The 26,813-nt window shown below is 36.7% G+C and overlaps 1 protein-coding gene and 1 long non-coding RNA gene across 2 annotated transcripts; one reads left to right on the top strand and one right to left on the bottom strand.

Annotated features, from left to right (window-relative positions):
- On the top strand, positions 1-26,813 carry LOC111329192 (chloride channel protein 2). Its single transcript, XM_022933811.2, has 26 exons — positions 1-160; positions 3,362-3,515; positions 9,081-9,209; positions 10,200-10,325; positions 11,454-11,539; positions 12,367-12,414; positions 12,540-12,617; positions 12,736-12,814; positions 13,265-13,390; positions 13,506-13,590; positions 14,883-14,990; positions 15,826-15,910; positions 17,142-17,297; positions 18,223-18,292; positions 18,407-18,517; positions 19,182-19,279; positions 19,927-20,036; positions 20,225-20,358; positions 20,925-21,081; positions 22,127-22,193; positions 23,064-23,124; positions 23,776-23,831; positions 25,024-25,068; positions 25,479-25,583; positions 25,953-26,039; positions 26,497-26,813. The coding sequence occupies exons 1-26, from the start codon at positions 119-121 to the stop codon at positions 26,659-26,661; spliced, it is 2,568 nt and encodes an 855-aa protein (XP_022789546.2). The 5' UTR covers positions 1-118; the 3' UTR covers positions 26,662-26,813.
- On the bottom strand, positions 5,982-7,935 carry LOC148725317 (uncharacterized). The gene is made up of 2 exons (XR_015990551.1): positions 7,777-7,935; positions 5,982-6,367 (listed from the first exon to the last, which is right to left on the bottom strand). It is a non-coding gene; the product is annotated as an uncharacterized LOC148725317 (long non-coding RNA).

The following is a 26,813-nucleotide window of genomic DNA, read 5'->3' as shown; positions in this document are numbered from 1 at the left end:
GCTGCCAATTTCGATTTCCTTACCAATGCGACACTATTTAACAGGAGAAGTTATCACATAGTATATCGTGGTTTGTTTCTTCGCTATTTTAGCCGACTTTCAGTGGCTGTTAAGCAAGATGATGGAAGAAGAGGACTCGTATGGCTTCGAACAAACTCTGGTAAGTAGTAGTGCCCTATCGGTAATGAATTTACCCACACTGCGAACAACTTCAAATCGGAACGTGAATAGTGTGTACTTCAGCTGAAGCAATTTCTAAGTATTTCACTCTCGTAACTTGAATGAGCATTGCTAATTTACGCTTTTTTATAGTACTTCTTAAAATTTTTAATCAGTTGCTGCGAATAATGGCCTAAGGAAAATTAAACCATCGAGAACCCGACACAAATAGATATATGTTTACACACATTCAAAGCATTTTTCCCTCGTTGGTTACAATGTTATTAACTTCACAAATTCTTAATTGTCGAAAATATAGATATTGTGTCCAGTGTATAACACTTCTTAGCGGGAATCACTTTTATTCAAGCATACATTGGCTTTGAATTATGATTATCTTTTAGCTAAAAGTGAATGTGTAGAGATTTACGCTTACTAATACTCAAGCTTGAATGTTTGTATAACTCTGAAAACGTAAACACCATTTTCACTTCGCATGATCAATGGGATTAGTACTAATATTAGAGTTATTCGTTCTTCCTTGATATTGTGAACGATCCTTGCTAAAATGTTGAGTTCAGACTGTAAAGAAATCAATTCTTCTTGATGAGTTGATTTTATTTTAGTGAGCTGCTTAATTACACGTATTTCATCCACTATTGGAATATATGAAAATAGGATTAAGTCAAACAGCTGGCAATTTTCCCTTTAAAAAAAATATCTGTCATATGTAATCAGCTGTGATTTTGATTCGCTTACCCGAGGAATTAAATGTTTTCGTCGTTCGAACTGTCCCGTTGTTTCCTAATTTAAAAGGTGTAAAAATAATTATGTAATTAGATACTTCAACCATCTGTAGAACAGAATAAAACATCATTGAGTGTCATTCACTGTCAGTGAGGTCGTATAATAATGGATTACTTTATGTCACTCCATTCTAAGAACCAATTTCTATTTTTTTTTTTGTGATCAAGAGATTTATTAAGATGTTAATTTAGCATTAAGCATTCCAATCGAATGATCTTCTCACTAAGCATAATATTTTGTCTTGCCAATGCATGTCTTTCAACTAGACAGGAACCAGTGATAGCTCTTGATAAGATCTCTTGCACTTGAAACCATGTTAATGCAATGTCTAAATGCCTGGTGGTCAGTGTAAATGCATGGCAGTTAGAAATTTTTTGTTTGTTCGGAAATGTCAAGCGATTCAAAAAATTACTAATTCTGAGGTTGTGCATACTGTAAAATTGCTAAGTTTAGAAAACGTTTTTGATCTGGAGATTTTATGGTATCCACAAGCTTGGGAAATTTGTTCATGTCATGAAAAATTGCACTGTCTTCTTATTTGCATTATTGTGTTTGTGCTTCTGGAACATCCTTATTCATAGTCATTAGTTTGAGTTTTTTTTCGGTGGGCATGGGTTATTATTATTCTTTGTATTTTCAGCAAAATATTTGTAATCCCTTGAGCTGTAGTTTTATGATTTTATTGTTCAGTTCCCTTTAGTTTGGTAGATAGCTCTCCAGTTTGTCGCTTACTTTGTTTAAATAAATTTCTGACTTTGTTAAGTCCTTGGGTTCTTTTAATGACTCATGTTTTTTGGATATAATTTTGCTTTTATGATATTAAACTTGTTTTTACTGAGAATCCTGCGTAAATTTGCCTTCACATTTGCTTGGCATTTCTAAATGAACATTGAACACTCTCGTTAGGTTTGCACAAGTTATTTTGTGAGAATTTAGTGAATATTTCTGACTGCCAGGTACAGTCTCAATTAGACAAACTACCAGGCAGTCAGAGGAAATTTCTGACTGGTGGAAATTTAGTTAATTTAGTCTGTGTACAGCCTGTTGGGTATTTAGACACAACACCATTTTAAATCTAAGCAAAAGAGCATTTGAGAAAAGAAACTTAGGTGTGTGCTTGCCATATTCTGTAGACCAGTCTGTTGTATTTTCCAAAATGAATATAGACTTTCTAACATGCATTAGTCTTGCTTGGAGTGTATTGTTGAAAGGAATTTACATAATATTTGTAAAACAGCTAGATTTAAAAAAGAATTTTGATAAAATGATCTTTATTAGGGCTCCAAGAAGGCTTTTCAGTCCTAATTTACACAATTGCATTGGTTATATTGTCTACTGATATAGGAAATTAATAGTATCCACAAGTTTGGAAAAGTTTTCCATTTAAAAAAACATGGTGATCTTTTCGGAATTGCATGAATTGTCGTGTGGGAATTTGGTGAAAACACATCTCCTTTAAAATTAGTCACACGACTTTGTGCTACACTGTAGATCAAAATAACAACAACTTCTACCTGATAAGTTTGAGTATTCTCATTATCTGTTTGCTGCATAATGTATGGATATGATAGGGAGAAGTTAAGTTTTAATCACTTCTGGGAGTCATAAGTTACATAGTTACAACCATGGGTAAGGATAGAAAGGATAATAATTGTAAGTTGGATTGCAAAATATTTCTTCAACATTTTTCAAGATGTGCAAATGATGATGTTGTTCCATTAACCCGTTAATAGCCGCAGCTTTTGTGAAAAACTGTGTTTTGAAGCTAGTCGAGCAGATTTCGGGTCACTGTTGTGGTTTTAAAAGCTCAAACTTACCACAAACCCATAGACAGCTTGTACACTCGATGGTCTTTCGATCCAAATGCAAAATGGTGGCCTGAAAATCTCAGGCACGCACAGAAAGCAAAATTTCGAGATAGTTTTTGGGTTGAAAAGTAATGCCCCACTTACGACTTTTACTTTTCTCTCTTTCTCCTGCCCTTTTTTACCCCTCTTGCCTGAAGTTTCTCCTCATTTGCTGGAAATTTAGTAGGCTTCATTTTGGTGTGGAGATTTTTTAGGAAACTAGTCATTATTTTCAAACCACATGCTCAGAAAGGTAGGTGGGTAATGGAACAAGATTTTCGTGCAGATTTTCAGGTCAAAGTTACATGGTTTTTTGGCTATTTTTCCAATCTCCTTCACTCAATTGCACTCATTCTGGTATCGTTTGTAACATATTTTCAACCTGTTCAAGTACGTGCTCAAAGTCGTGCTCCAGGGTTAAAAGTGATGGCGTCACAAGGCATGGAAAGGGTGTGGGTCCACATGGGCGCTTACGGGCGCACTGGACGTCAATAGGTTAAAGCGTATTCTTTCTTATTTACTTACTGTTTGTTATTCTTGATATCTAGATGTATGGTCGTTTTACAACCACACAACTTCAGAAGTATGCTAAAGAGCAAGGAGCACGGCTACGAAGAGAACAGCAGCAAAGGAGAGAAGAACACTTAGAAGGAGAGGATGACTTCAGAAGTTATGACAGTTCATGGTTGGGACCAGTGAAAAGTGAGTAAACTTAAGCTGGAACAATTATCTTTATTGAATAATGTTCAAGCTTAGAGGAATAACTACTCCATCATGATAGTGTGAATTTTTATGAATATCTTGATCCTTCCCTCACAATATCTTGTTCTCACAACAAGTTTTAGAAATTTAACTTGAATTGAGTTTGTCTGATGGTGGTACTAAATTCGTGAAATGAGGTGCATCAACTTTTTTTGGGTGCTCTACAAGCAAAGAAGTTTTTTTCAGGAGACTAGTTGCAGCAACTTTTTGCCTAAATAAATGTGTTTTTCCCTTATTCTCTAACATTTTATCTACCAGCCATCAAAATTACATTTTGTACAGCAACCACTTAATAGACCTCAAAGAGTTTTTAATCATCATTTCAGTGTAATGGTAGTTTAATGTAGGTGTGAGAGAGTGGTTGTTTGGGTTTGGGTTTTTTGGGGTTTTGGGCATCCAATTTAACCCAAGACCAACAAAATTAGTCAAAGCACCCCCATCACTCCTTGGAGTACTGGATTCTACTAGATTGTAGATGTCTGATACAGCACTGTTCATTTAACATTGCATATATATAGGAACAGGAAGGTGCTTAGTTTGAATATAAATGACAGAATTCTATGAAGTGGGAGAGGAAAGGTGGTACAATCCTTATTTTTTCTCAGCCTCTTATGTCGTTTTACAAACATATGGACAATAAGTTATACAATTTCTGGGAGAAACAAGAAAGTTGATGCATGATGTTAAAGGAATCAGGTGGTGGAAATCTCAATGCTTTCCTTAGATGACCTTTAAATTACTCTATTGAGACAGTGAGAAGGAAATTTTATGTTTCTTGACCATTAACTTCAATGGTGAATGGTATTTTTTCATTAAACTGATTCATCTCTAGTCTGATTCTAAGGGAAAAAGTTAAATTATTCCCTTGGGATTCTTAAATTTTCTAAAGATTAAATACCCCTTCCTCTAAATGCATAGTAAAGAATGTGAGTACCTTGTTACATTACATTTTGCAGCCCATTAATTTCTCAAATTTTGTAATGGGAAGAAAAAAAAACATAAAAGTTAACATGACAGGAAATTACAGTGCACGTGTCATTATGCAAAATTTATGTGAAAGAACAAGAGAAAGAAGGAAATTGATTGAAGTTACTGGGTGAGAACTATTACTCCATGTGATTCCATTGTAAGAATTAACTAACTATAGACAAATAACTTGTTCAAGGGAAAATTATGTTAATTATTTTCTGTGTAATACAAGTTTAATTTGTCATAAATGTTTGGGAGTATTAAAAAACAAAGCGCTTTGGATGATAAATGCTTTTTAATTGATCATATAAGGGGCAAGATTACTGAATTGTGATTGGTCACGACAGAGGGCATTTTTTCTTAATTTTTGTAATTACCCCAGGAAAAATTAGTTGAAAATGATTGGCTGAAAATCGCTTAGCAACAGCTGCCAAGGAAAAGAAATTTCTGTTTGTTTTGTAACAATGGCGTCCCATTTTACACGAGATCAGTAAGAAAACATTTTTCCCCTTATATTATAAACAAGTAATCACATGGTTTCTCGTAAAATTAAGGATTAATATCACTTGTGTTTTCGGAGGTTGCAGAAATTGCCCTCGTCGCTATGCGACTCGGGCAATTTCAGCAACTTCCGAAAACACGCGTGATATTAATCCTAAATTTTACTCGGCCCCATGCTATTACCTAAACTAATAATCTCTCTCTATTTGTGAGAATTTAAGCTGTGCTTGTGATAAGAATGATATATATATATATCTTATTAACCAAGCACGAGGGCCGCACTGGGAGAATAATTATCAGCCTGAGGTCTTGACAGTACGGACCGAGCGCCGATATTCATCCAGTACAGTCCCAAGCAAGCTTGGTTAATAAGAGATTTATTATACGACTGAAGTTCAAAGGGACACAAGTGCAGTATCATTCGGGACCATTCAGGACAGTGCCCGGTCCAATTCTGAGAGAATATTGATGGGCAATAGAGCATTTTGATTGGTTGATTTTAGTTATTGGCCCTCTGACTGCCCGAGTCGTGTAATAATAAATGGTTACAAATTTCAAAGCTCCACTTGTTAAAGCCTCCTCTTTAATTTATCATATACTTTACTATCATTCATACTGTCTTACAAATACCAAGGCATACATGTACAAGAGTCTAGCTCATTCTCCTGATTTAATCTCTATATTGAAAAGAGCCTGAGACATCTCAGTTATCCAACATATATCAAGGTAGTGATGAAGTGAAGTAACAGCACATTGCACAGAAAGTTCAAAAGTCAGACTTGAGAAATGTAATGAAGAGTGAAAGTTCTCCACATTCTGTCTTGATATGTCCATGAATGTCCAAAGAGCATGAATAATACAGAAGGCTATTAATACTGGTGAACAAACAGTTGCTCATGAGAAGAAAAACAATATCATGTTGAGCAAGAGAGATGTATCACCAGGGAACTGGTAACCATAATGAGGTGACAAGTCATAATGTGCATATAATATGTGCTAGATCATCAAGCAGAAGTTTTCTTTTCTAATGTTCTGCAAGACGGTTGATAATATGTATGTGTATGTACACATTAATTTGGTCCTTCAATGTTTCTTGAACTCTGAAGACCTGCCATGAAGAAATATGTGTAGCATTTTGAAAGGCCAAGCCATATCAACACAGAAACTCCAAATATGATAACAATGGGAAGGCATATAATCCACATGAAGACAATACAAATAGCACAAGGGATTGATTTTCCTTTTGGGGAGTACCACATGTCTGGTCCACATATTCCTTTTGATTCTTCCTTAGCATCTTCACCTTTAAAATCATCTTGTTTCTGAGTGAAAGACAAAAAAATTGGAATAATAATGGTAATGTCTTTTTCCCATTGGACATGTGGTAGATAGATACTTTAGATAGATGACCTTTATTTATACGTGATAATAATTTAAGCTACAAGCTTGTGGTGGCATAATGGTTGGTGTGTTTGATTGCTGATTCAAGGGGTCCAAATAAAGGAAATACTTAGGAAAAACACCATGAGCTGTCAGAGTCTCTCTCCATCTTGGCATGTTAGTGGAAAGCAAAAAAATTTCATGATAATCTGAAGAATTGCTGAGAGTAACTTGTGATAAACTAGCCTACCATTCAGGGCGAACAATAGTATTCCTTGTCCTTAAAACTACTGAAACTTGACTGAGTCATTTACCGTCTTCTCAGACCTTATCTTTGTTTTTCTCACTTTATATTATGATTTCCTGTTGAATCAAAGTTTTATTGCTTACTTCACACAAGCACCTATAAGGCAACAATTTGAAGTACCAGAACACTTCCCATTCTTATGGAGTAAGTTCTTTTAGCATTTGAGGCATGTGGACCTGTTCTTTTCTGTTTTGTGGAAGAGTTTTTCTTGCATTGAAACTAAAAATGAGTTTCAATTCGTCATGAATTTGAAAGCAGTGATTCTCTTTCGTATAGTATGTTGGTATAAAATGAGAAACAAAACGAAGAAGCTAAAAAGTTCGGTTTACTCCTTTGCCAACCGTCCATTCCAGTTTTGATTTTCCAAATACATCTCGAGATAGAGAGAGGCATAAAGGTACAGCAACTTGCGCCCGAAAATGCCTTGATTGAAACGTTTAGAAGCATTTACGAGGTCGTTTTTTAAGATCATCCGAGAAGTTTTACAATAAACTTGGATTTATCTCCATCAAAACTGTAGTTATTCAATCGCGTGAACAAAGAGGTGGGTTGTTTTCGCTGCCATTTTGATCCGAACGGATTGTGTGGCCGATGGGAATTCGCTCTAAGCTGAATCAATTCGTTCGTTTCGATGCAAACAAAAGGCATTTTAAGGCGATCGCTCGCGTGAAAATCGACTGAAACTGTGATGAAATCTTGCAGTCGTGAAAGATTCCGAACTCATCGTAGTGGAAAGTACATAAATTGTCGATCGATTGTACATTGAAGTTGTACCGATCACATTATTCACAGTTTAATGTCACATTTCAGGCATTCGTTTCGAATGAAAAATGATAAAATTTACATGACATGTTCCTAATTCTCGAAATGACTGAATCAGCAAAAGGTAACCAACTAGGAAGGACGATAAAAGTGTCGATCGATGAAAGAAGACTTAGAATTCCAATCGTTGCTGGAGTGAAAGCGACCTCCAAAATAATCACAGAAACCCAGCTTGCATTTTCGTCTGCAGAATTGTTTTGTTTGTCGTCCATGTTTACTTACTTCAGCATCAGCAGAGGAAGTCATGCTTGTGGAGAGAAACTTGCTAAAAAATCGAGGCGTCGGTTAATTACGAGGCTTTCAAGAGCTGTTCGCGTGTGTGCCGGACTACACTTCGATCTCTCGACTTTGTAATGAGTGTAGCTAAATGTCGTGGGTAATGGGTAGAGGTCGTGGGTAAATGTCGTGGGTAAATGTCGTGGGTAAGAATTTCAAAGACTATAATGATAAAAATAAAAGTGAGAAATAAATAAAATAGAATTATAGTTATAAAATTACAAGATCAAACTCACTTCTAAGAAATATTTCAGTTACCAATCCCCTCCCCCACCCCCACAGTCAGTTAAAGGCGGATCCACAGCACACAGGATCACCAGAAAGGCCTTGGGCACTTCACAGGTTTTTTTTTTTTTTTCGCCTTGACAGGCTAGCACTTCAATATTTGAGGATGAATTTAAAATGTCTTGGGTTAAAAAAAACATAAAAAGGTTGCAAAATTATATTAACAACTGTACGGTGCGTCAAAATAATTATTGTGTTCGTAAAAATTTCATGCATAACATTTCGCATTAAAATGGAGGGATTACGATCTTTTCGTCCAGAAGTCTTTTCGTCCAAGTCTTTTCGTCCAAGTCTTTTCGTCCAAGTCTTTTCGTCCAAGTCTTTTCGTCCAAGTCTTTTCGTCCAAAAGTCTTTTTGTCCAAGTCTTTTGGTCCAAAAGTATTTTCACCTAAGTCTGTTCGTTTACTTGTTAAGTCCTTTCTCGAAGCAAGTAAATAACTTTTAGAAGGCAAGATAAGGCTAATATATAAAGAACTTGTTGCGAGCCGCCGCTATTTGGGTATGTCAGACACGTGGTGATGTTACACTTCGTTGCCTTTTACGCTTAACAACGAGCCTAATATTCCCATTTCTTTCGCGAGAAATAATTAAACGGCAAGCAAGTCTTTTTCTTTTTTTTTTTTTTTTTTTGCCACTATTTAATAAAATATGTTGCCTTACAACTTCATTCATTCTTAGTCTCCCTTGCAGCCCTTTCCGGCGTTGTCACGCAAGCAAAAACTCCCCAACCAACGGCTGCTCACATCATAGTTAGTAGTGCTCACATTCAAACAACATTCCTTTCCAGAAATTGGCCAATCAGCATTTACTTACCATATTCTGGAAAGCGTTCGCACCTCAATAATCAAACCAATCACAGAGTTCGTATTATCCAAGCATTGAAACTGACAAAATGAAGACGCTTTCAATGTTAGGATGTAACTTCTCTAAACTGATTATTTTTTTAAAAATGGTTTATGTTGCAGGGTTTGTTGAGAGATTGAGACCTTGCTGGAGTCGTTTGGGAAGTGATTGGGTGTTTCTTCTGTTCCTCGGAATAGTCATGGCACTTATAAGTTTTGTGCTCGACTTGGCCATTGATAAGTGCCAAACAGGTGTGTTAAGATAAATTGATTTTTACCTTTAATTTGTATATTTTGTTTTGTTTGTTTGTTTGTCAAGAATTTGGCTCTCTTGAAAGCAGGTTCAAAACAGGGTTGGAGATGAGGTGTGGGAAATAAGGGTAAAAAAGAGGCTTTGTAGTGAAGATGGGGTCAGAGGTTTAGTCTGAGGAGCACAGTGTTGTATAAGAGAGATAAAGCCATTGACAAGGGTGAGGCTGAGCTGTGAATGGATATAGATGAGAGGTCAGGGCCAGTTAAAAGTGTTAAGGTATAACTAATAAGGGTTCCAGACAAGAGGTGAGAGATGAGGGTAAAGAATAGTAGGGCTGCGGTCTAGCAGTGCCCGGTGGCCCCTGGCGCCCTACCTTTTTTCTTGGGTGACTTAGGAATTTTGTTTTTTTCATATAGAAGTATATGCTGGGTGCCCTGCATTTCAAAGTTTCAGAGCAGTGGGCCCCCTTCGCTTTTTTTTAGAACACAGAATTGAATATGCTGCTTGATTTGGAGTCAAGGGGCTAGAGATATGCAGGAGATAGCTGCTGCAGGGGTAGGTATCAGTGATAGGACTGAGGGGTGATGTTTATGGATAAGGGGTAGGACTGAGGGGTGAAAGATAGCAGAAGAGGTGGGAACTTGTGATAGGGAGGGTTGGAGGGCTCCAGGTAAGAGCTGAGGGTTGGGGTTGAAGGATTAGAGCTAGCAAATAGGTTCAAGGGGCTCAGGGTTAGAATAAGTACAGTGGCTGAAGTGTAAATGAGAGGAGAAGGATAGAAATAAAGGATAGTGTTGAAGGGTGTTGGTCTGTAGATTGGGGATAAGGTGGGAGGTTGGAGATGACTATAAATACATATAACAAAAGGGTCCATAGAAATTTATAGGCCCCCTTTCCTCATGGACTAGAAATTTCTCTGAAATTTTGTGGTAACATATTGTTGAAATTATGAATCAATCATTAAATTATTCAGTGTTTTGACTTTTCAGCTCATATTTGGCTTTTTAATTTACCAAGCAACACCTTCCTTCAGTACATTGTGTGGACATCATTTCCATTATGCCTTGTTACCTTTTCTGTTGGATTCACTCATCTAGTTTCTCCACATGCTATAGGTATGTTCTTTAAACAAGTCCTGGAATTCTGCTTAAATTAAGCTATAAAGTTTTAGAATCTTTGTTATTATAATAAATGTACTGTATGTAGACTGTAAGAGTCCTGGAATCAATCTGTGTTTTGGAGAGGTCCTGTGGGAAAGTCCTCGAAATTTTTTTTTCGGAAAAAGGGTACAAAGCCTATCTTTTGTTCAATATGTGCTTATATCAAACAGGTGAATAAAGGCTGATAGTTTCGAAAGAAACTGTTTGGGGCTGTGTCGGTGGGGGTAACGAAATAATTTGGATATATCAACAAAGTTGAAATGGTAAATTGGCCACCGTAACGATTACAAAAGCTGACGTTTCGAGCGTTAGCCCTTCGTCGGAGCGTTAGCCCTTCATCGGAGCGTTAGCCCTTCACTCCAATGAAGGGCTAACGCTCGAAACATCAGCTTTTGTAATCGTTACGGTGGCCAATTTACCATTTCAACTTTGTTGATATATCCAAATTATATCAAACAGGGCTTGTTATTAAAACAAATTGTAACCCATATTCATACAAACTGCACTCTAAAAAATCTTAAATCAAGCAGAAAATATCACTAAAATATTTAAACTTCTGCAAAGCTGTCCAAAGGGCTTTTATTTAACATTAAAAGAAAAATCTAATTACTTCAAAATCTCACCTATGTTGAACTTTCAAAGTCCACTTTCCAAGGCTCAACATATTATTATGAAATAGTTTCTTAATTATCAGAAACATTTATCTAGTGACTATCTGATCCAAATACACTGATCTAGGTTCCATGATGTTGTCATTAGCACCAGTGAAGCAGCAGCAATTCTATTTATTTCATTAACTGTATGCTTGCCCAGCCATATAAGTTATTATAAGTTAATAATTCAAGCTTAGAGGGTTGTGTGTTCCTGTAAAGGAAACTAAACATTTACAATTAAATAAATTATACAATTCTGTTTATCAATTAAAGAATCATTTGACTGGTTGGTCAATTTGATTAATTGTGAAGTGTTACTATAATCATAAAATTGATATAAAATTTAAGTATAATTATTTGTCAACTCTTAATTTTTGGCAGAAGAATTTATTTAGCAAACATTTTGATATCCTGGCTTGTATCTTTATAGGTTCAGGTATTCCTGAGATGAAGGTTATCTTAAGGGGCACAGTTCTGAAGCGCTACTTGTCACTAAGAACATTGATTGCAAAAGTGGTATGTTAAAGGTTTACTTTGGTCAGTAGTCTGATAAAGTGATGTCCATTTTGTCACAGTGACTATAATTTTTTATTTCTGTCTTGACTATTGTATACATTACATATTGAGTTACCAGTTAAAAGGGCTTTGTGGAACTTTTCACCAGGTATTTGTTTACCTTTCTAAACTACCCAATAAATCTGAAAGAGATAAACCCAAGACATCTAATTTCTTCTTTCATTATTTCACCCCTGAATGATCACAAACCAAAGAAGCTCTGGATTGGTAAACAAATTCTCCTTGTCAGCACCTCAAGAATTGTATATAGAACAGTATGGAAAATATGAATACTGATTTTAGGGTGTTAAGGGCCGGGTCAAAACACATCACAGAGTAAAGGCTGATAGTTTCGAAAGAAACTGTTTGGGGCTGCGTCGGTGGGAGTAACGAAATAATTTGGATATATCAACAAAGTTGAAATGGTAAATTGGCCACCGTAATGATTACAAAAGCTGACGTTTCGAGCGTTAGCCCTTCGTCACAGAGTAGCCTGGTAACAAAGAAAAAGAACAAAAAAGAAACACTATCAAGGATAATTACAGAATTATGAAGGATCAGGGAAATGGAAATTCTTAAAATAGCTGGTAGATGACATTTTGATAATGAAGCCAGGCTAATTTACTGAAGTTAAGCAAGCTGGGATGTAGCTTCTTTAAGATATTCATCCTGCTCAAGGAGATAGCAGTGTGACTAGGTACTGTTTGGCCTTGTCAAAGTTAATGTTGAATGTCATGATTTCAAATTATAATGATAATCCACTTTCTTTTGTCTCTTGTCTTGTATAGGTTGGTCTTCTTACAGCTCTTGGAAGTAGTATTCCAATTGGAAAAGAAGTGAGTGTTGGTTTTACTGTGATGTGTAGATGTAAGAGAGAGATAAAAAACCCATTGATTTTTTTCCTGGTCGTGGAACTTGATACTTACAAATGTTTACTTTTCACTTTTTTGTTTATCAACAGGGTCCTTTTGTTCACATAGCCAGTATGGTGGCACGATCTATGGGAAAATTTGTGGCATCATTCAAAGGCATATACACGGTAAGGTTTTTTTGTTCTTCCCAGTATTGGTTAGAAGGCAATCTTTCAATTCTGAAAGTGTGGCTTATTTGAAGGAAAATAGACAGGTGTGATTTAATTTGCATCTTTTATTTTATAGAATGAGTCCAGAAATACAGAGATGTTAGCAGCAGCATGTGCTGTTGGTGTTTCAAGCTGTTTTGGTTCTCCTATTGGAGGTAAACACAGTGACTCCTGATTCATGCTTTGTTAACTTTATAATGCACCAGTTTTGGGATAATTCCTGTCTCTTGTACCAGGATGCATTTACCCTTCACACCCTTGCATTAGTATGCATATTCTCCATACTTTTCTCTAATACGTTTCCTGAGGTGCTGACTAGGAGAAATTGTTTAACAACCAAGCGTCTCTTTAGTTGGTGATCATTTTCTCTATTCTCATGACCTTAATGTGTGATTCAGAAGTGATATTGTAAGGAGAAATTAGATCTAGATCTTTATTGTGAACAGAAACATTTTGTTGCATTCTCCTTGTGGAATGCTATTTTCAAATTTATTTAATACATAGCTAGTGTTCGTAGGTCCTGAATTACCCATTTTACCCATTGAGCAGTTTTCGTCAGTAAAAAGTTAAAAAAAAGTTAACTTAAGTTTGTTCTTTCTTTCAAGGGGTACTATTCAGTATTGAAGTTACTGCCACTTACTTTGCTGTTCGAAATTACTGGCGTGGCTTTTTTGCTGCTGTCTGTGGAGCCCTTATGTTTCGTCTACTAGCTGTGTTTGATCAAGAAGAAGGTATGACCATTTTAAATGACAACATACAAGTCACTGTTGATAGAAACAACTTTTTATGCCTTGGACACTTGAATATTTTGATATGTTATTGAAACTCTGTCCATTTCTTCATCAGAAACTGTCACGGCTCTCTTTAAGACTAATTTTAGACTGGACTTTCCATTTGATGTGGAAGAGTTCATTGCATTTGCATCAATAGGGTAAGAACGTCAGTAATGGATATCATGGTTTTCTGTTTTTATCACCACATTTTGTCATCATCCGTGATCTATTACTGAACAGATACATGTACTACAACATAGAATCTATTTGTAGATTTACACAATGACAATTGTAAGAAATTTGTAAAATCATACTTTTTAGACGTATATGAGAACGATCCTTCGCAGTAAAGCACTATTTGAGCAATAGTGAAAATCAGACCTGAAAAAAATTTCAGGCCTGTACGGGATTCGAACCACTGACCACTGAACCACTGACCTGTTTGTTGTTGTTTGATTTATCATCTACGGGTTTATATCGAATTAATTTGATGGCCAGCTCCCAGTTGGCTTGTTAGCTCAATTGGTAGAGTGCTGCACTAGTATCGCAGAGGTCAGTGGTTCGAATCCCGTACAGGCCTGAAATTTTTTTCAGGTCTAATTTTCACTATTGCTCAAATAGTGCTTTACTGCGAAGGATCATTCTCATATACGTCTCATAACCGCAGTTCACACATATGTTTCATATGTTTGTTGTTGTTTGATTTATCATCTACGGGTTTATATCGAATTAATTTGATGGCCAGCTCCCAGTTGGCTTGTTAGCTCAATTGGTAGAGCGCTGCACTAGTATCGCAGAGGTCAGTGGTTCGAATCCCGTACAGGCCTGAAATTTTTTTCAGGTCTGATTTTCACTATTGCTCAAATAGTGCTTTACTGCGAAGGATCGTTCTCATATACGTCTCATAACCGCAGTTCACACATATGTTTCATATGTTTGTTGTTGTTTGATTTATCATCTACGGGTTTATATCGAATTAATTTGATGGCCAGCTCCCAGTTGGCTTGTTAGCTCAATTGGTAGAGCGCTGCACTAGTATCGCAGAGGTCAGTGGTTCGAATCCCGTACAGGCCTGAAATTTTTTTCAGGTCTGATTTTCACTATTGCTCAAATAGTGCTTTACTGCGAAGGATCGTTCTCATATACGTCTCATAACCGCAGTTCACACATATGTTTCATATGTTTGTTGTTGTTTGATTTATCATCTACGGGTTTATATCAAATTAATTTGATGGCCAGCTCCCAGTTGGCTTGTTAGCTCAATTGGTAGAGCGCTGCACTAGTATCGCAGAGGTCAGTGGTTCGAATCCCGTACAGGCCTGAAATTTTTTTCAGGTCTGATTTTCACTATTGCTCAAATAGTGCTTTACTGCGAAGGATCGTTCTCATATACGTCTCATAACCGCAGTTCACACATATGTTTCATATGTTTGTTGTTCATACTTTTTAGGTTGTTTTGTGGCTTTGGGGGAGCCTTGTTTGTCTTTACACACAGAAAACTTGTTGACATTCAGAGAACTCACAAACATACTAAGGTGGCAAAGTTTCTTGCTAGAAAGTAAGTTTCTTATTTATATGTCTTGAGTATCTTAGTAGTTCTCTCTCTCCCAATATTGAACCCTTGGCACCCTTGCATCAGAATGGATTGCATATTCTCCATACCATTCTCTTTGTATTTCCTAAGATGCTGACAAGGAGAATTTGTTTAACAATCAAGAGCTTCATAGTTGGTGATAATTCCCAAATTTTCGTGACCTTGATGTTTGTTTCATGGGTGACATATTATTGTAAGAAGAAATTAAATGCTAGTCACTTTTAGAGGTCAAAGGATTATATATCAGTTCTCCCCACTGTTTTAGGTGTTGAAATCAAACAATATCCTCAAGTGCATAATTTTTTGTTACTTCTTGTCGCTTTTCTGCTCCAACAAGTATTAATATTGCATGGGGAAACTCATTTTTGGTTATCCCTGGGGATGGGAGTGTTGGTTATCCCTGGGGATGGAAGTGTTGGTTATCCCTGGGGATGGAAGTGTTGGTTATCCCTGGGGATGGAAGTGTTGGTTATCCCTGGGGATGGAAGTGTTGTGGTACCCATAATTGTTAAACTGATGTAGTCCGCGATACTCTGTTGACAGTGAGGACTTAAATAAATATAGCCATCCAAGTTATTAAACATTTTAATTTTAAAAATGGTGTTTGATAACCACTTGATCATATTTCTCTCTAAAATAGATTTAATTCTAATTCTATTAATTACTCCAGCCTACAATTAGGTCTTTTCATTTTCGCTAAAAAATCTCAAAACTGGCCTTACATGCAGTGAAAGGGAATTACATACAGAAGTTAAGATACCAAAGCTGATATTTGAAATGCAATTCTTTTTTGTTGCAGCCGGTTTGTATATCCAGCTGTTGTTGTCTTTATCATTGCAACAATCACTTTTCCCAAAGGACTTGGACAGTTCATGGCTGGAGAGGTGAGTCTAGTGTATTTATGGTGTTAAAGTGCACCTAAACCCAAAACTTTTTTTTCGCTTAACGAAATAAGCTTATTTTTTGGAGTATTTTTGTGCAAAACTTTTTTAATTTGCTCAAATCTTTAATTTTCTATGCCCAGTCAAAATACGGAAAATCGGCCGCCATCTTGCCCCACGACCGAGTTTAAAGAAGAATGGCTCTAGCGGGTAATGTGACGTCAAATCGAGAACACGAAAGTCTGCATCTCACACATTTTCACTTGTTTGGGAAGATTGTCGTCGATATTGTCCGAAATATGCCGACTAGGTGTGTTGTATGAAGAATGTATGAAGCGCGATACCCTCTTGCAAATTTCGCACGTTGCTACATCCTTCTACAACACACTTAGTCGGCATATTTTCGGACAATTATCTACTACAACCTTCCCAAACAAGTGAAAATGTGTGAAATGCAGACTTTCGTGTTCTCGATTTGACGTCACATTATCCACTAGAGCCATTCCTCTTTAAACTCGGTCGTGGGGCAAGATGGCGGCCGATTTTCCGTATTTTGACTGGGCATAGAAAATTGAAGATTTGAGCAAATAAAAAAATTTTTTCGCAGAAATACTCAAAAAAATAAGCTTACTTCGTTGAGCGAAAAAAATTTTTTGGGTGTAGGTGCACTTTAAATCAACTTGTGGTGCAAAGCTTTCTTGGTCTAGACTCTCTCAATTGAGGTCGATTTTGTATTTATTTGTCCATTATTAATTTTATTAAAATTGTAATCTAAAACAAGGTGGGAAATAGAAGCAAACTGGTCAAAAAAATTTAAAACAAGGAGAATGAAGAAAATGATCACCAACTAAAGAAGCTCTTGATTGTTGAACTAATTCTCCTTGTCAGCACCTTAAGGAATTTACACAGAACAGTACAGAGAACATACATGCTGATGTCAGAGTGTAAAGGGTAAATCAGGGCCAACTGTTAAATAGAGGTTGACTTGAATTCAGAGCATGACTGGATTAATATTAAAAGTGCTATAATGGAAAACAATATGGATCATATTTTAAATCTCAAATTGCTAACTACATCCATTTCAGTAACGTATAATAGATTGTAAGTTTTAGAGGTTTGTGCTTGCCAACAGAGTAAGTAAGGCAAAGGCTTTTCTCAGTACTTAATGTCTTTTGTAACTATGTACATTTTCTATAAAAGTTTGCAAAACTCATATTGAAATTGTTGTTGATAGTTGACTCAAAAGCAAGCAATAGATGAACTGTTTATAAACATCACGTGGTCTGAAGCCCTAGATTCTGATGATCAAGCTAGTTTGAATGTCTTAAAGCACTGGGATGGAGCCAACACCAATATCTATGTCACCTTAGTTATATTTATTGTCCTGAAGGTATGTGTAATTAGCAGAAAAGGTGTTACAATGTTTAGTTCCCCTGTATCAAAAATAATTATGTTGTTGTTAATGCTCTCATATGCATGGGATTTCTTTTTTCTTTTTTTTTTTTTTAATTGTCAACAATTCACCATCATGATGCCAATTTTTGTGGCTAGGTTTTGAAAATAACTGATTTTTGTAGAAACAATGTCTAATAATATTATATAATGAAACTTTGAAAACCAAAACACATGGATACGATTCTGACGGGTCAATTGTAATCACTGACAAATCAAGATAAAGTTCAGAAAATAAGGACAAACTTCAAAAAGCTTATTACCATTGCTGTTTGCAGTTCAGTTTTTCTTATGGCTGATGGGCTTTCCCCTCAAAGCACAGTGACATTCCATAAGTATTTTCAGTGTTCATTGTTTTCTGTTGAATTTCACAGTAAACTGTCTGCCAGCACCAGATTGTCATCCAGCAGAGTTGCATTAAAATTTCCTATAAAATGCATAATTTTGTTTGAATAATTAATTTTCTTTTCATTTAAAATTGTGATCATTTAAAACTGTGATCAGTTTCCTTGACAAGATAGCAGAACCTCTTAAAAAAAATTGCCTTGCTCCTAGCTTGTAGCTTTATAGTTTAGGAGGCAGCTGCCTTAATTAGTATGTCAAGCTTTATTGGGCAAGATCAAACTGAAAATATACATACTTTTATATTAATTAAAACCCAAAAGGTATGGGCATGAATGGGACACTCAGACCCATATGGGGTGCCTACCCTAGGAGAATTAGCCTCTGAAAGGCAAGGGTTTGAATCCCCTCTGAGCCTGTGAAATTTCTACCGATGCTTAAATGGTAGCACACCTGCAAGGATCATCATTCATTCCTTTACTTTCAACACATAATGCACACTTATGTCCTTTTCTTTTCAGTTCATTATGACAGCTGTATCAGTTACATTACCCTTTCCTGCCGGAGTCTTCTTTCCTGTATTTTTAATAGGTATGGCAAATTGACACTCGCCAGTAGTTCTCTTTGTTGCATATTTTATTTATGCAATCGTGGAATTAAAATCCCTGTAATGTTAACTCCATCTTCTTGAATGAAATTGTATAGGTGCAGCATTTGGCCGGCTTGTGGGAGAAGCCATGGCGACATGGTTTCCTGATGGTGTGAACTCTGGTGATACAGTTTCACCTGTTGTTCCAGGGGGATATGCTGTTGTTGGTAAGTAGATGAACACAGTGTAAAGCCAGCTACCTCCAATTCAACTTTGAATCAGTGGACAAATATCTACCCTGCAGATTTCTTACTTCTAAGTTATACCTACTTTAATTATTTTTAGTCCATTTATTCATAAAACATCACTCTGTCATATCCATAGCAAATTGTTTGTTAGTTTTGTCGTTAAGTTATGATTTAAAATGGAGAATGACATAATTATAATTGTTTCATGCTCACAGCATGAGAAAGTACAGGTTGAGGCATATTACGTGTATCTTGATTTGACCTTCCATTTACAGCATTTACAACTTCACTCAAGTAACAGACATTTTTAGCCTTTCATCTGGTAACAGACACAGTTTCTCGCACACTTTTTGCAAAATTGAGATTAACTTGAAATTACCTTCAGTTGTCTCTTTCTCATTACTATACATTTCAAACAATGTAAGTTACATCTTGACTTACACGAAATGGAAACAATGTTACAACTAGGAAAAGCTTATTCTATTTTTGTATTTGCCATGAAATACAATGATCTTATTGTCAAAGTCAAGAAATAATTATGAATCTTTGATTATTAGTTTCCATTAATTAGTAGCCACTGACATCATGTTATGGCAACCTTCTATTAACTAACTTACATATGTTTTCTTTGATGGTAAAACAGGAGCAGCAGCTATGTCTGCAGCTGTAACTCACACAATTTCTACATCTGTGATTGTGTTTGAGCTCACAGGACAAATCACTCACATCCTTCCTGTTATGGTATGTCGTATTGCATGTGTATTGCTCTTTGCCCAATTGTGACTAAATTTTGTATTTGTATGGAAAATATTTATGATAACAATGCATTGTTAATTTTCCCCTACCTCTTCAGTAGTTAAGTAAAACTCCAAACTGGTTAATTAGTAGGGTACTGGTGGCAACTTGTATGCAGGATTATTTGTTCATGATACCACTTGGCTTTCATGAAGCAAGAGACCCATCCCATTGGTACTCCAGTGGTAACATCAGGTGATGTGATAGGCATATGACAGCAAGACATATACAGTAAACTGCTTAAAGCCTGCTGGATATCAGCATAACCACTCTGACCCCTCCCAAATGCAGAGCTAAGCACTGAAAAGGTCGTTAAATAACTTTCTCCCTTTACCAAATGCCCTAAATGGAATAAATGAGAACACTGGAGGTAGTAATGCCTTATTAGAATGATCCCTTATAGTAGAATCCATCAAGCTCATGGCCTCACCTCTAATTGCCATAGCATCTTTCAAAGTTTTTAGAACCTCAAAGACATAAGATTCCCAGCTATTCGTGATCATCAAAGTAATGTAATTAGTGACGCTTTCAGGTTTGTTGATTGTCAGTGGTAAAGTTTAAGTGTAGCTTACTTTAAATTTGTTATTCTTTAGATTGCTGTTTTAATCGCTAATGCCGTTGCACAGTGGTTGCAGCCATCATTTTATGACAGCATTATTCAAATCAAGAGGTTGCCATACCTGCCTGACTTAACAAAAACTCAGTATGTACATTAACTTTCTTTGAACTCTCCTTTATGATTAATATTACCTACCACTAACTGACCAAGGAAAGTTGTAATCGTTTATTAAGTCTTTTTTTGTCAATTGCCGTGAGCAACTGTTTTTTTGACAACTAAAGAACAAGGTTTTTGCAAATTTGTCTTTAACTTTAATTGTCTTTCTTTAACAGGGTGTACAACCTACTTGTCGCTGACATAATGAAGACCAATCTTTTTTACATCTCCTTTCATTCAAAATATGCTGACCTCAAAGAATTACTGGATAAGTCACATCATCGATCATATCCATTAGTGGATTCTGAAGGTGATGCTGAAATATAATGAAGTTTTCCCATGTACATGTAGGGTTTGCGCACATTATGTATATTATAAGAGGTCACGGAAGTTAGTAGTTTCATTTTGCAGCCATTGAAAGTCTCAGAATTTGAATGTAGATTGTGGAAAATAATGAAGTACAACAGAGGATAGTATGTTTGTGTAAGCATTAAATGCAAGCTTACAGACATTTTCAATTTTATGTTTATACAAACATGAAAAAAGTCCCAAGAAAGGTAATAGTAATTAGGTCATGGTATTATGTAAGTTTGCAGTTGATTGAAAACTGAGCATAGGTTTTAACTTAAGACCTGGTGGAGCATAAACTTGGGTTGAACTTGGTTTATACAACTCCAGCACCTATTTCCAATAAAGGCAAATGCTCCTAAGACGTCATTGGATGGGTGGGTATAGGCAAAGTTATCTGAAGTCCTAACCCAGACATAAGCTATGTTTATTGGTTGACAGGCCTTTAATCCTTTCATGGTAACAGTAGAGACCAAACAGATAACTCCTTTAGTTTCAATTAATTGATGTGTTTGATTTGATTATTAGATTCAATGATCCTTCTTGGATCCATTCAGCGACCACAGCTGCAATCTCTTTTAAATCAGCACATGCAAAAACTCTACCAGTCCAGCAGTAATGCTGAGAGTGAAGATGCATTATGTGCCAGGCCAGAAACATCAGATCCTCCACAGTTACAATCTGGGTATGTATTTAAAATGCAGTATGAACTGAAATTTCCTTGATATCTAGCTCATCATTGTTGTAGAGAGATTCTGGGGTGGTGAGGGACCTTGTGTTGTGTTCTGTGGCAAGAAGTTTTGCTCTCAGCACCTTCTCCACCCTGGAGTATAAATGATTTCCAGTGAACTTTCCAGAGAATGTCTGATGAAATTCTGAGTTGATACACTCCCACTGTAGTTTAGACTTTAGACACTATACTCTGGCACTTAGCTACCACCTTGTTTAAGGATAGAACAGGCTTGATTTCTGCTGCTCTCTTGGATCCAGTCTTTCTCGTTCCTCCTCGGGGAGGAGCGCAGGCTCTGGTTCCCGAACAGTGGCTGGTAATCGAGCCTAGGGATAGCATCAAACCTTCTTTCAAGCAGATTAAGTCTGGTAGTATAAGAAATTAGGGATCTAAGTGAACATTCTTGTGCAAATCCATCCAATTTATTGTACCAGTATTATCATCATGTCACATCAAGAGAGGGAGAAAAAATAATGTGGACACATTATGTACACTAATGTATCCATGACTTGTCGATGCCATAAGTGCTTCCTTAATCGACATAAAATTATTTTATTCTTCTTCTTTTGTGTAATGTAGGATGTATTGAAAAAAGTGTAAGCCGAATTATTGGTCTCCTTTGAAGCCATTGTTTTTCTTGTCATCTAATATGCTAAATGTAACAGTTGTGTGGTCTGGTCGCATGAGAGAGGATATGGTATGGTGAGAACAGGCAACAGTTGTTGAGGAGAATACAAAAAGCTACAAATTAACATATTTGTGAAGTAAGAAACTGGTGTAACATGTGGTTTGCACTGACATTAATTACTAGTTGCTTATAGTCCCTTGCTCCTTCAGGGCTCAAAATAGCAACTTATTCAACTCAGTATGTTATCATGTAAATCTTTTTTTTTTTATACTGATGTTAGCTCTTTGTGTGTACCTACTGAAAAGTTAATCAATTTATAAATACCTCTTTTTTGCTCTGCCTGATTTTCACTTTATCATTCTCATCACTCAGTGATCAGAGCAGCAATACCCAACCAGCAGCAGTTCAACTGGAAGTAGAGGCTGAAATAACATTAAAGGTGTGGAAATACGAACTAATTGATATTTTTTATAAAGAGAGAGGTAATGGCAAAATAGGAATCGTTATTTAAAATCACCAAAAATATTTACAAAAGTTTGATAAAAACCCTAAAAATCGAAAAACACACTAAAATGTCCATCAGAAGCTAAGAAAAACACACCTCGTCTACGTTTACTTCTCGAGCTTGGAACTACTTAGGACACAAATGAAACGTTTACATTGCATAGCAGCAAAGAGTGACAGTGAAATACAACGCCCTATTGTCAAAATTGTTCCCCGTAGAAAGTAATGCCGACGAACTGATCCACCACAAATCGTATTATTTGATTGTTGTTTATTGAGACGATATTGCAATTATTCGATCTGGCAATAGGACGGTACAAAATCGTTTGTATCTATGTATAACTAAATACAATGATTTGACTCCAAAATAGCTCAAAAAATATAATTTGACAATCAGATTTTACTTACTTCTGTGGCGGGTTGTTGGCCACAGGTTAGCTTAAAGGCTTGTTTCGGGTTAGCAACTTACGCTAGACCTTTCCTTTTGAAATTGAGTTACTGACTGAAATGTGATGTAAAGGACAAAGCTTAAATGTCAATCAGTGTTCTAAATCACGTGATTCTCGTTCATTTTTAACGAAACAAAAATGAGTAAGGAATCTCGTATCTGTGACATTTTCAAGTATGAAGTTATTAACCTGCTAGATTCAAATAATTTCATTTACTTTGGGAGAAGCCCAGAGAGAGAAGCCAAAGCATTCCAATTGAAGAATACGAGGCCTTTCACACCCTCTTTATTTAACTGATTTATTCCTTTTGTTTTGTTTTGTTTTGTTTTTGTTTTTGTTTGTTTTTTCCCATTTAGAGACAAGATAGTCCACTTCAAAAATCCTCAACTGGAAAGTCTTTGCTGGAGAAAATTCCAGGTAATCTTGGCTATTTTATGCGTGGCAAACTTCTCGAATGGAGAACCTTTAACAAAGCAATATACTTTTTAACGTTTTAGCTTGTATGGTCAGATGTAAATTAGAAAACGATTCAAGGAAGAAAATGCTTTGGCTTTCCTGATAGGACCGATTATTTACACTTTGTTTAACCCGAACCGCAGTTTTACGCAAGCAGTGGGCCTTACGTATTCTCTATAAAAGGGTTGTTTCATTGCATAAACGTCCTTCCACTGCCAGCTTTCGACCCTCTTGACACTGTTCCAAAAATTAAGATAGTTTAGAACGCGGTTCTGTTTAACAATGACTAAACTTTGTTTTAATCACCGGCCAAAAATTTGAATGAAACTTTTCCCTTCATAAACCGAGTGCAAGAGTTACTTTGTCATACATTCCTCTTTCACAGCTGGAGACTTACATGCTGAGGGAAAAATCTTCTTAGCTAAGCTTCAGGCCTAGTCTGAAAAGCTTTGGCACTTAAAGATAATTGTGTAAGGGAATTGTAGGGAAGGCGATTGAGACAACTGGTGACATTTTAAGAATTTGATTAGACAGTTCTGATTTCAATGTAGATGTGATAACATTGTAGATGATAACATTACAGATGGTAACAGCTACTTGTTTTTCTCGTAGTTCCTACAAGACTTCACAAACTGTTTGGTAGTGGGTCAGCTCTTAATGAAGCTGAGGTAGGAAAATGAAACCGTATTACTATTTCAATATTTTCACTCGTTTTCATTCTATACTCTTAGCTCTTCTTACATGTTTTATTAATCAACAACAAACATATGAAACATATGTGTGAACTGCGGTTATGAGACGTATATGAGAACGATCCTTCGCAGTAAAGCACTATTTGAGCAATAGTGAAAATCAGACCTGAAAAAAATTTCAGGCCTGTACGGGATTCGAACCACTGACCTCTGCGATACTAGTGCAGCGCTCTACCAATTGAATATCGAATTAATTTGAGGGCCTGCTCCCAGTTGGCTTGTTAGCTCAATTGGTAGAGCGCTGCACTAGTATCGCAGAGGTCAGTGGTTCGAATCCCGTACAGGCCTGAAATTTTTTTCAGGTCTGATTTTCACTATTGCTCAAATAGTGCTTTACTGCGAAGGATCGTTCTCATATACGTCTCATAACCGCAGTTCACACATATGTTTCATATGTTTGTTGTTGTTTGATTTATCATCTACGGGTTTATATCGAATTGATTTGATGGCCTGCTCCCAGTTGGCTTGTTAGCTCAATTGGTAGAGCGCTGCACTAGTATCGCAGAGGTCAGTGGTTCGAATCCCGTACAGGCCTGAAATTTTTTTCAGGTCTGATTTTCACTATTGCTCAAATAGTGCTTTACTGCGAAGGATCGTTCTCATATACGTCTCATAACCGCAGTTCACACATATGTTTCATATGTTTGTTGTTGTTTGATTTATCATCTACGGGTTTATATCGAATTGATTTGATGGCCTGCTCCCAGTTGGCTTGTTAGCTCAATTGGTAGAGCGCTGCACTAGTATCGCAGAGGTCAGTGGTTCGAATCCCGTACAGGCCTGAAATTTTTTTCAGGTCTGATTTTCACTATTGCTCAAATAGTGCTTTACTGCGAAGGATCGTTCTCATATATGTTTTATTAATGTTTATAAATGTTTATTCTCAACTCCTTGCTAAGAGTTAATCTCGTTGAATTGACTAGTGAGGGTTTTAGCGCCTTCGCCAAGTGTTGTGAAACTAAAAAAACCCCAATTAAACAGAACGGCCAATCAGAACAAAGTCAAAGAGCGGAAAAACTTGAGAGACCAAGTCGCCATATGCATCTAATTGGTTGAGAGTGTCACGACGTGAGTACTGAATATTGATTGTTACTTTTTTTACTTACAGAAAACCTCAGATTCACCGGAAAAAGATGGTCCAACTATGGATCAGGTGAGTCAGTAAGGCCTTACTTTGCCAATATCCGATTTCTAATTCTCCCTTCCAGCAACCATACATTTGCTTGTAAAATGGTTGAAATAATTTAAAATGGCACGACAAAAATAACACTCGCTAGCCGATAAATTTTTCTTATTCTCTTCACTTCTTTTGGTGGAAAGATATTTATGTTGTAAGGAGAAACTTCTTGCTTATCGCCTTATGGGGTAAAACGTACAGTGACGGTGTGTCAAGGTGGAACATGACTGAAGATGTTTGCTTCGATAAACTTGAATTTATTGTCGATTTTGAACCTTAATTGCGATTGTTGTGCTTCGTGGACAAATATACAAGTCAATAGGTGATGAGCGATTCTAAACGCTCTTACTTTGTTGTATCTATTTATTTACTTTTTTTTTTTTCAGCAACTTCAATGGGAAAAAGAACTCTTGCAGAGACCTATCGACTACAGTAACTGTCAGATTGATCCTTCCCCTTTTCAGTTAGTCGAAAGAACGTCGCTGTTAAAGGTATCGAGAAATACCATATTTACTCAAATAGGCGCCGCGGCGCTGCTAAGATTTTTCGCGCCTCAAGTACGGTGCTTCTTCGAGGGCGGCGCTTCTTCGAGGGCGGCGCTTATTCGAGGGCGGCGCTTTTTCGAGGGCGGCGCTTATTCGAGGGCGGTGCGTATTGAAAAATTAGACGCGACAAAGATTTTCTCTTTTGATTGAACAACATTTTTTTTATCTGTTCAAAAATGTTTTGTAACTAACAGATGCTTTTTGAATTGTCATCTTTCATCTCTCACGAAACTTTCAAATGCATGACCAGTAGTTTTTTCACTCAACTTCGATCTCACTGAACCCTCCCTGATCTTGATGTTTTGAATCTCTCAGGTTCACAAGCTTTTTGCGCTGCTTAACTTGTCACATGCTTATGTGACCACTTTGGGACGATTGGTGGGCGTGGTGGCTCTGAAGGAGGTGAGATAAAAGAAACGAACAGACAAAACAAAAAACCTGAAATTACGTTGAGAAGAGTGTTAACTATGTGGGTTATGAAGAAAAACGTTTTAATTCTTTAAATTTAAATTCTCACGCGCTGTGATTTAGCCACAGGTTGATTGATAGCGATGCATGATATAAGAACGCGCTACGTTTCATTTGAATTGTTATGAACCAAGCGGTTTTCATTTGAACGGTCACTGACATACTTCAATTCCAAGATTTCTGAGGTTTTAATCACTCGCCTTAAAATAAACAAATGAGAATATTAAATTTTAAACAAGAAAAGTTTAAAAGAGCTGCGTTATTTAGCTTTCAAAAGTTTGATTTAATAGGTTCTTGGTCACTTCTTAGACATAGGAGCTGTTAGTTGATACTGTCTGTCCACTAAATAACTGCCAACGAGATAAATTGATCAAATGTATTTTAACAACAGGTTCGCCAGGCAATCGAGGGTGAGCGCTTCTTGGATGCTTCTCACGTAGACGCAGAAGGCGAAGGCCGCAGCGGCAGTTTTACGTCTCCACGTGCTCAGGATACCATGCTCAAAAGGTGCCCTGAACCCAGTGTCACTAGTGGAGAGTCAGATCCCACGCTGTAAATTGCCAACACCCCGGATAATTTTCACCGACAATGGTGTCGGTGGCAGAGTATTAACCAGTTGCGTAATGAAAGTCAAACCGACGAAATCGGAAGCAGGGTTGGGGTTCTTCTCATGGCTCCGTCGCGTATGATTTGTAAAAGTTTAATTGT

The sequence above is a fragment of the Stylophora pistillata genome, chromosome 8 (assembly GCF_964205215.1).
Source record: "Stylophora pistillata chromosome 8, jaStyPist1.2, whole genome shotgun sequence".
In the NCBI taxonomy this organism is placed as follows: domain Eukaryota; kingdom Metazoa; phylum Cnidaria; class Anthozoa; order Scleractinia; family Pocilloporidae; genus Stylophora; species Stylophora pistillata.
Note: the sequence above shows the minus strand (reverse complement) of the source record. Positions and strands in the feature narration are given on the sequence as shown.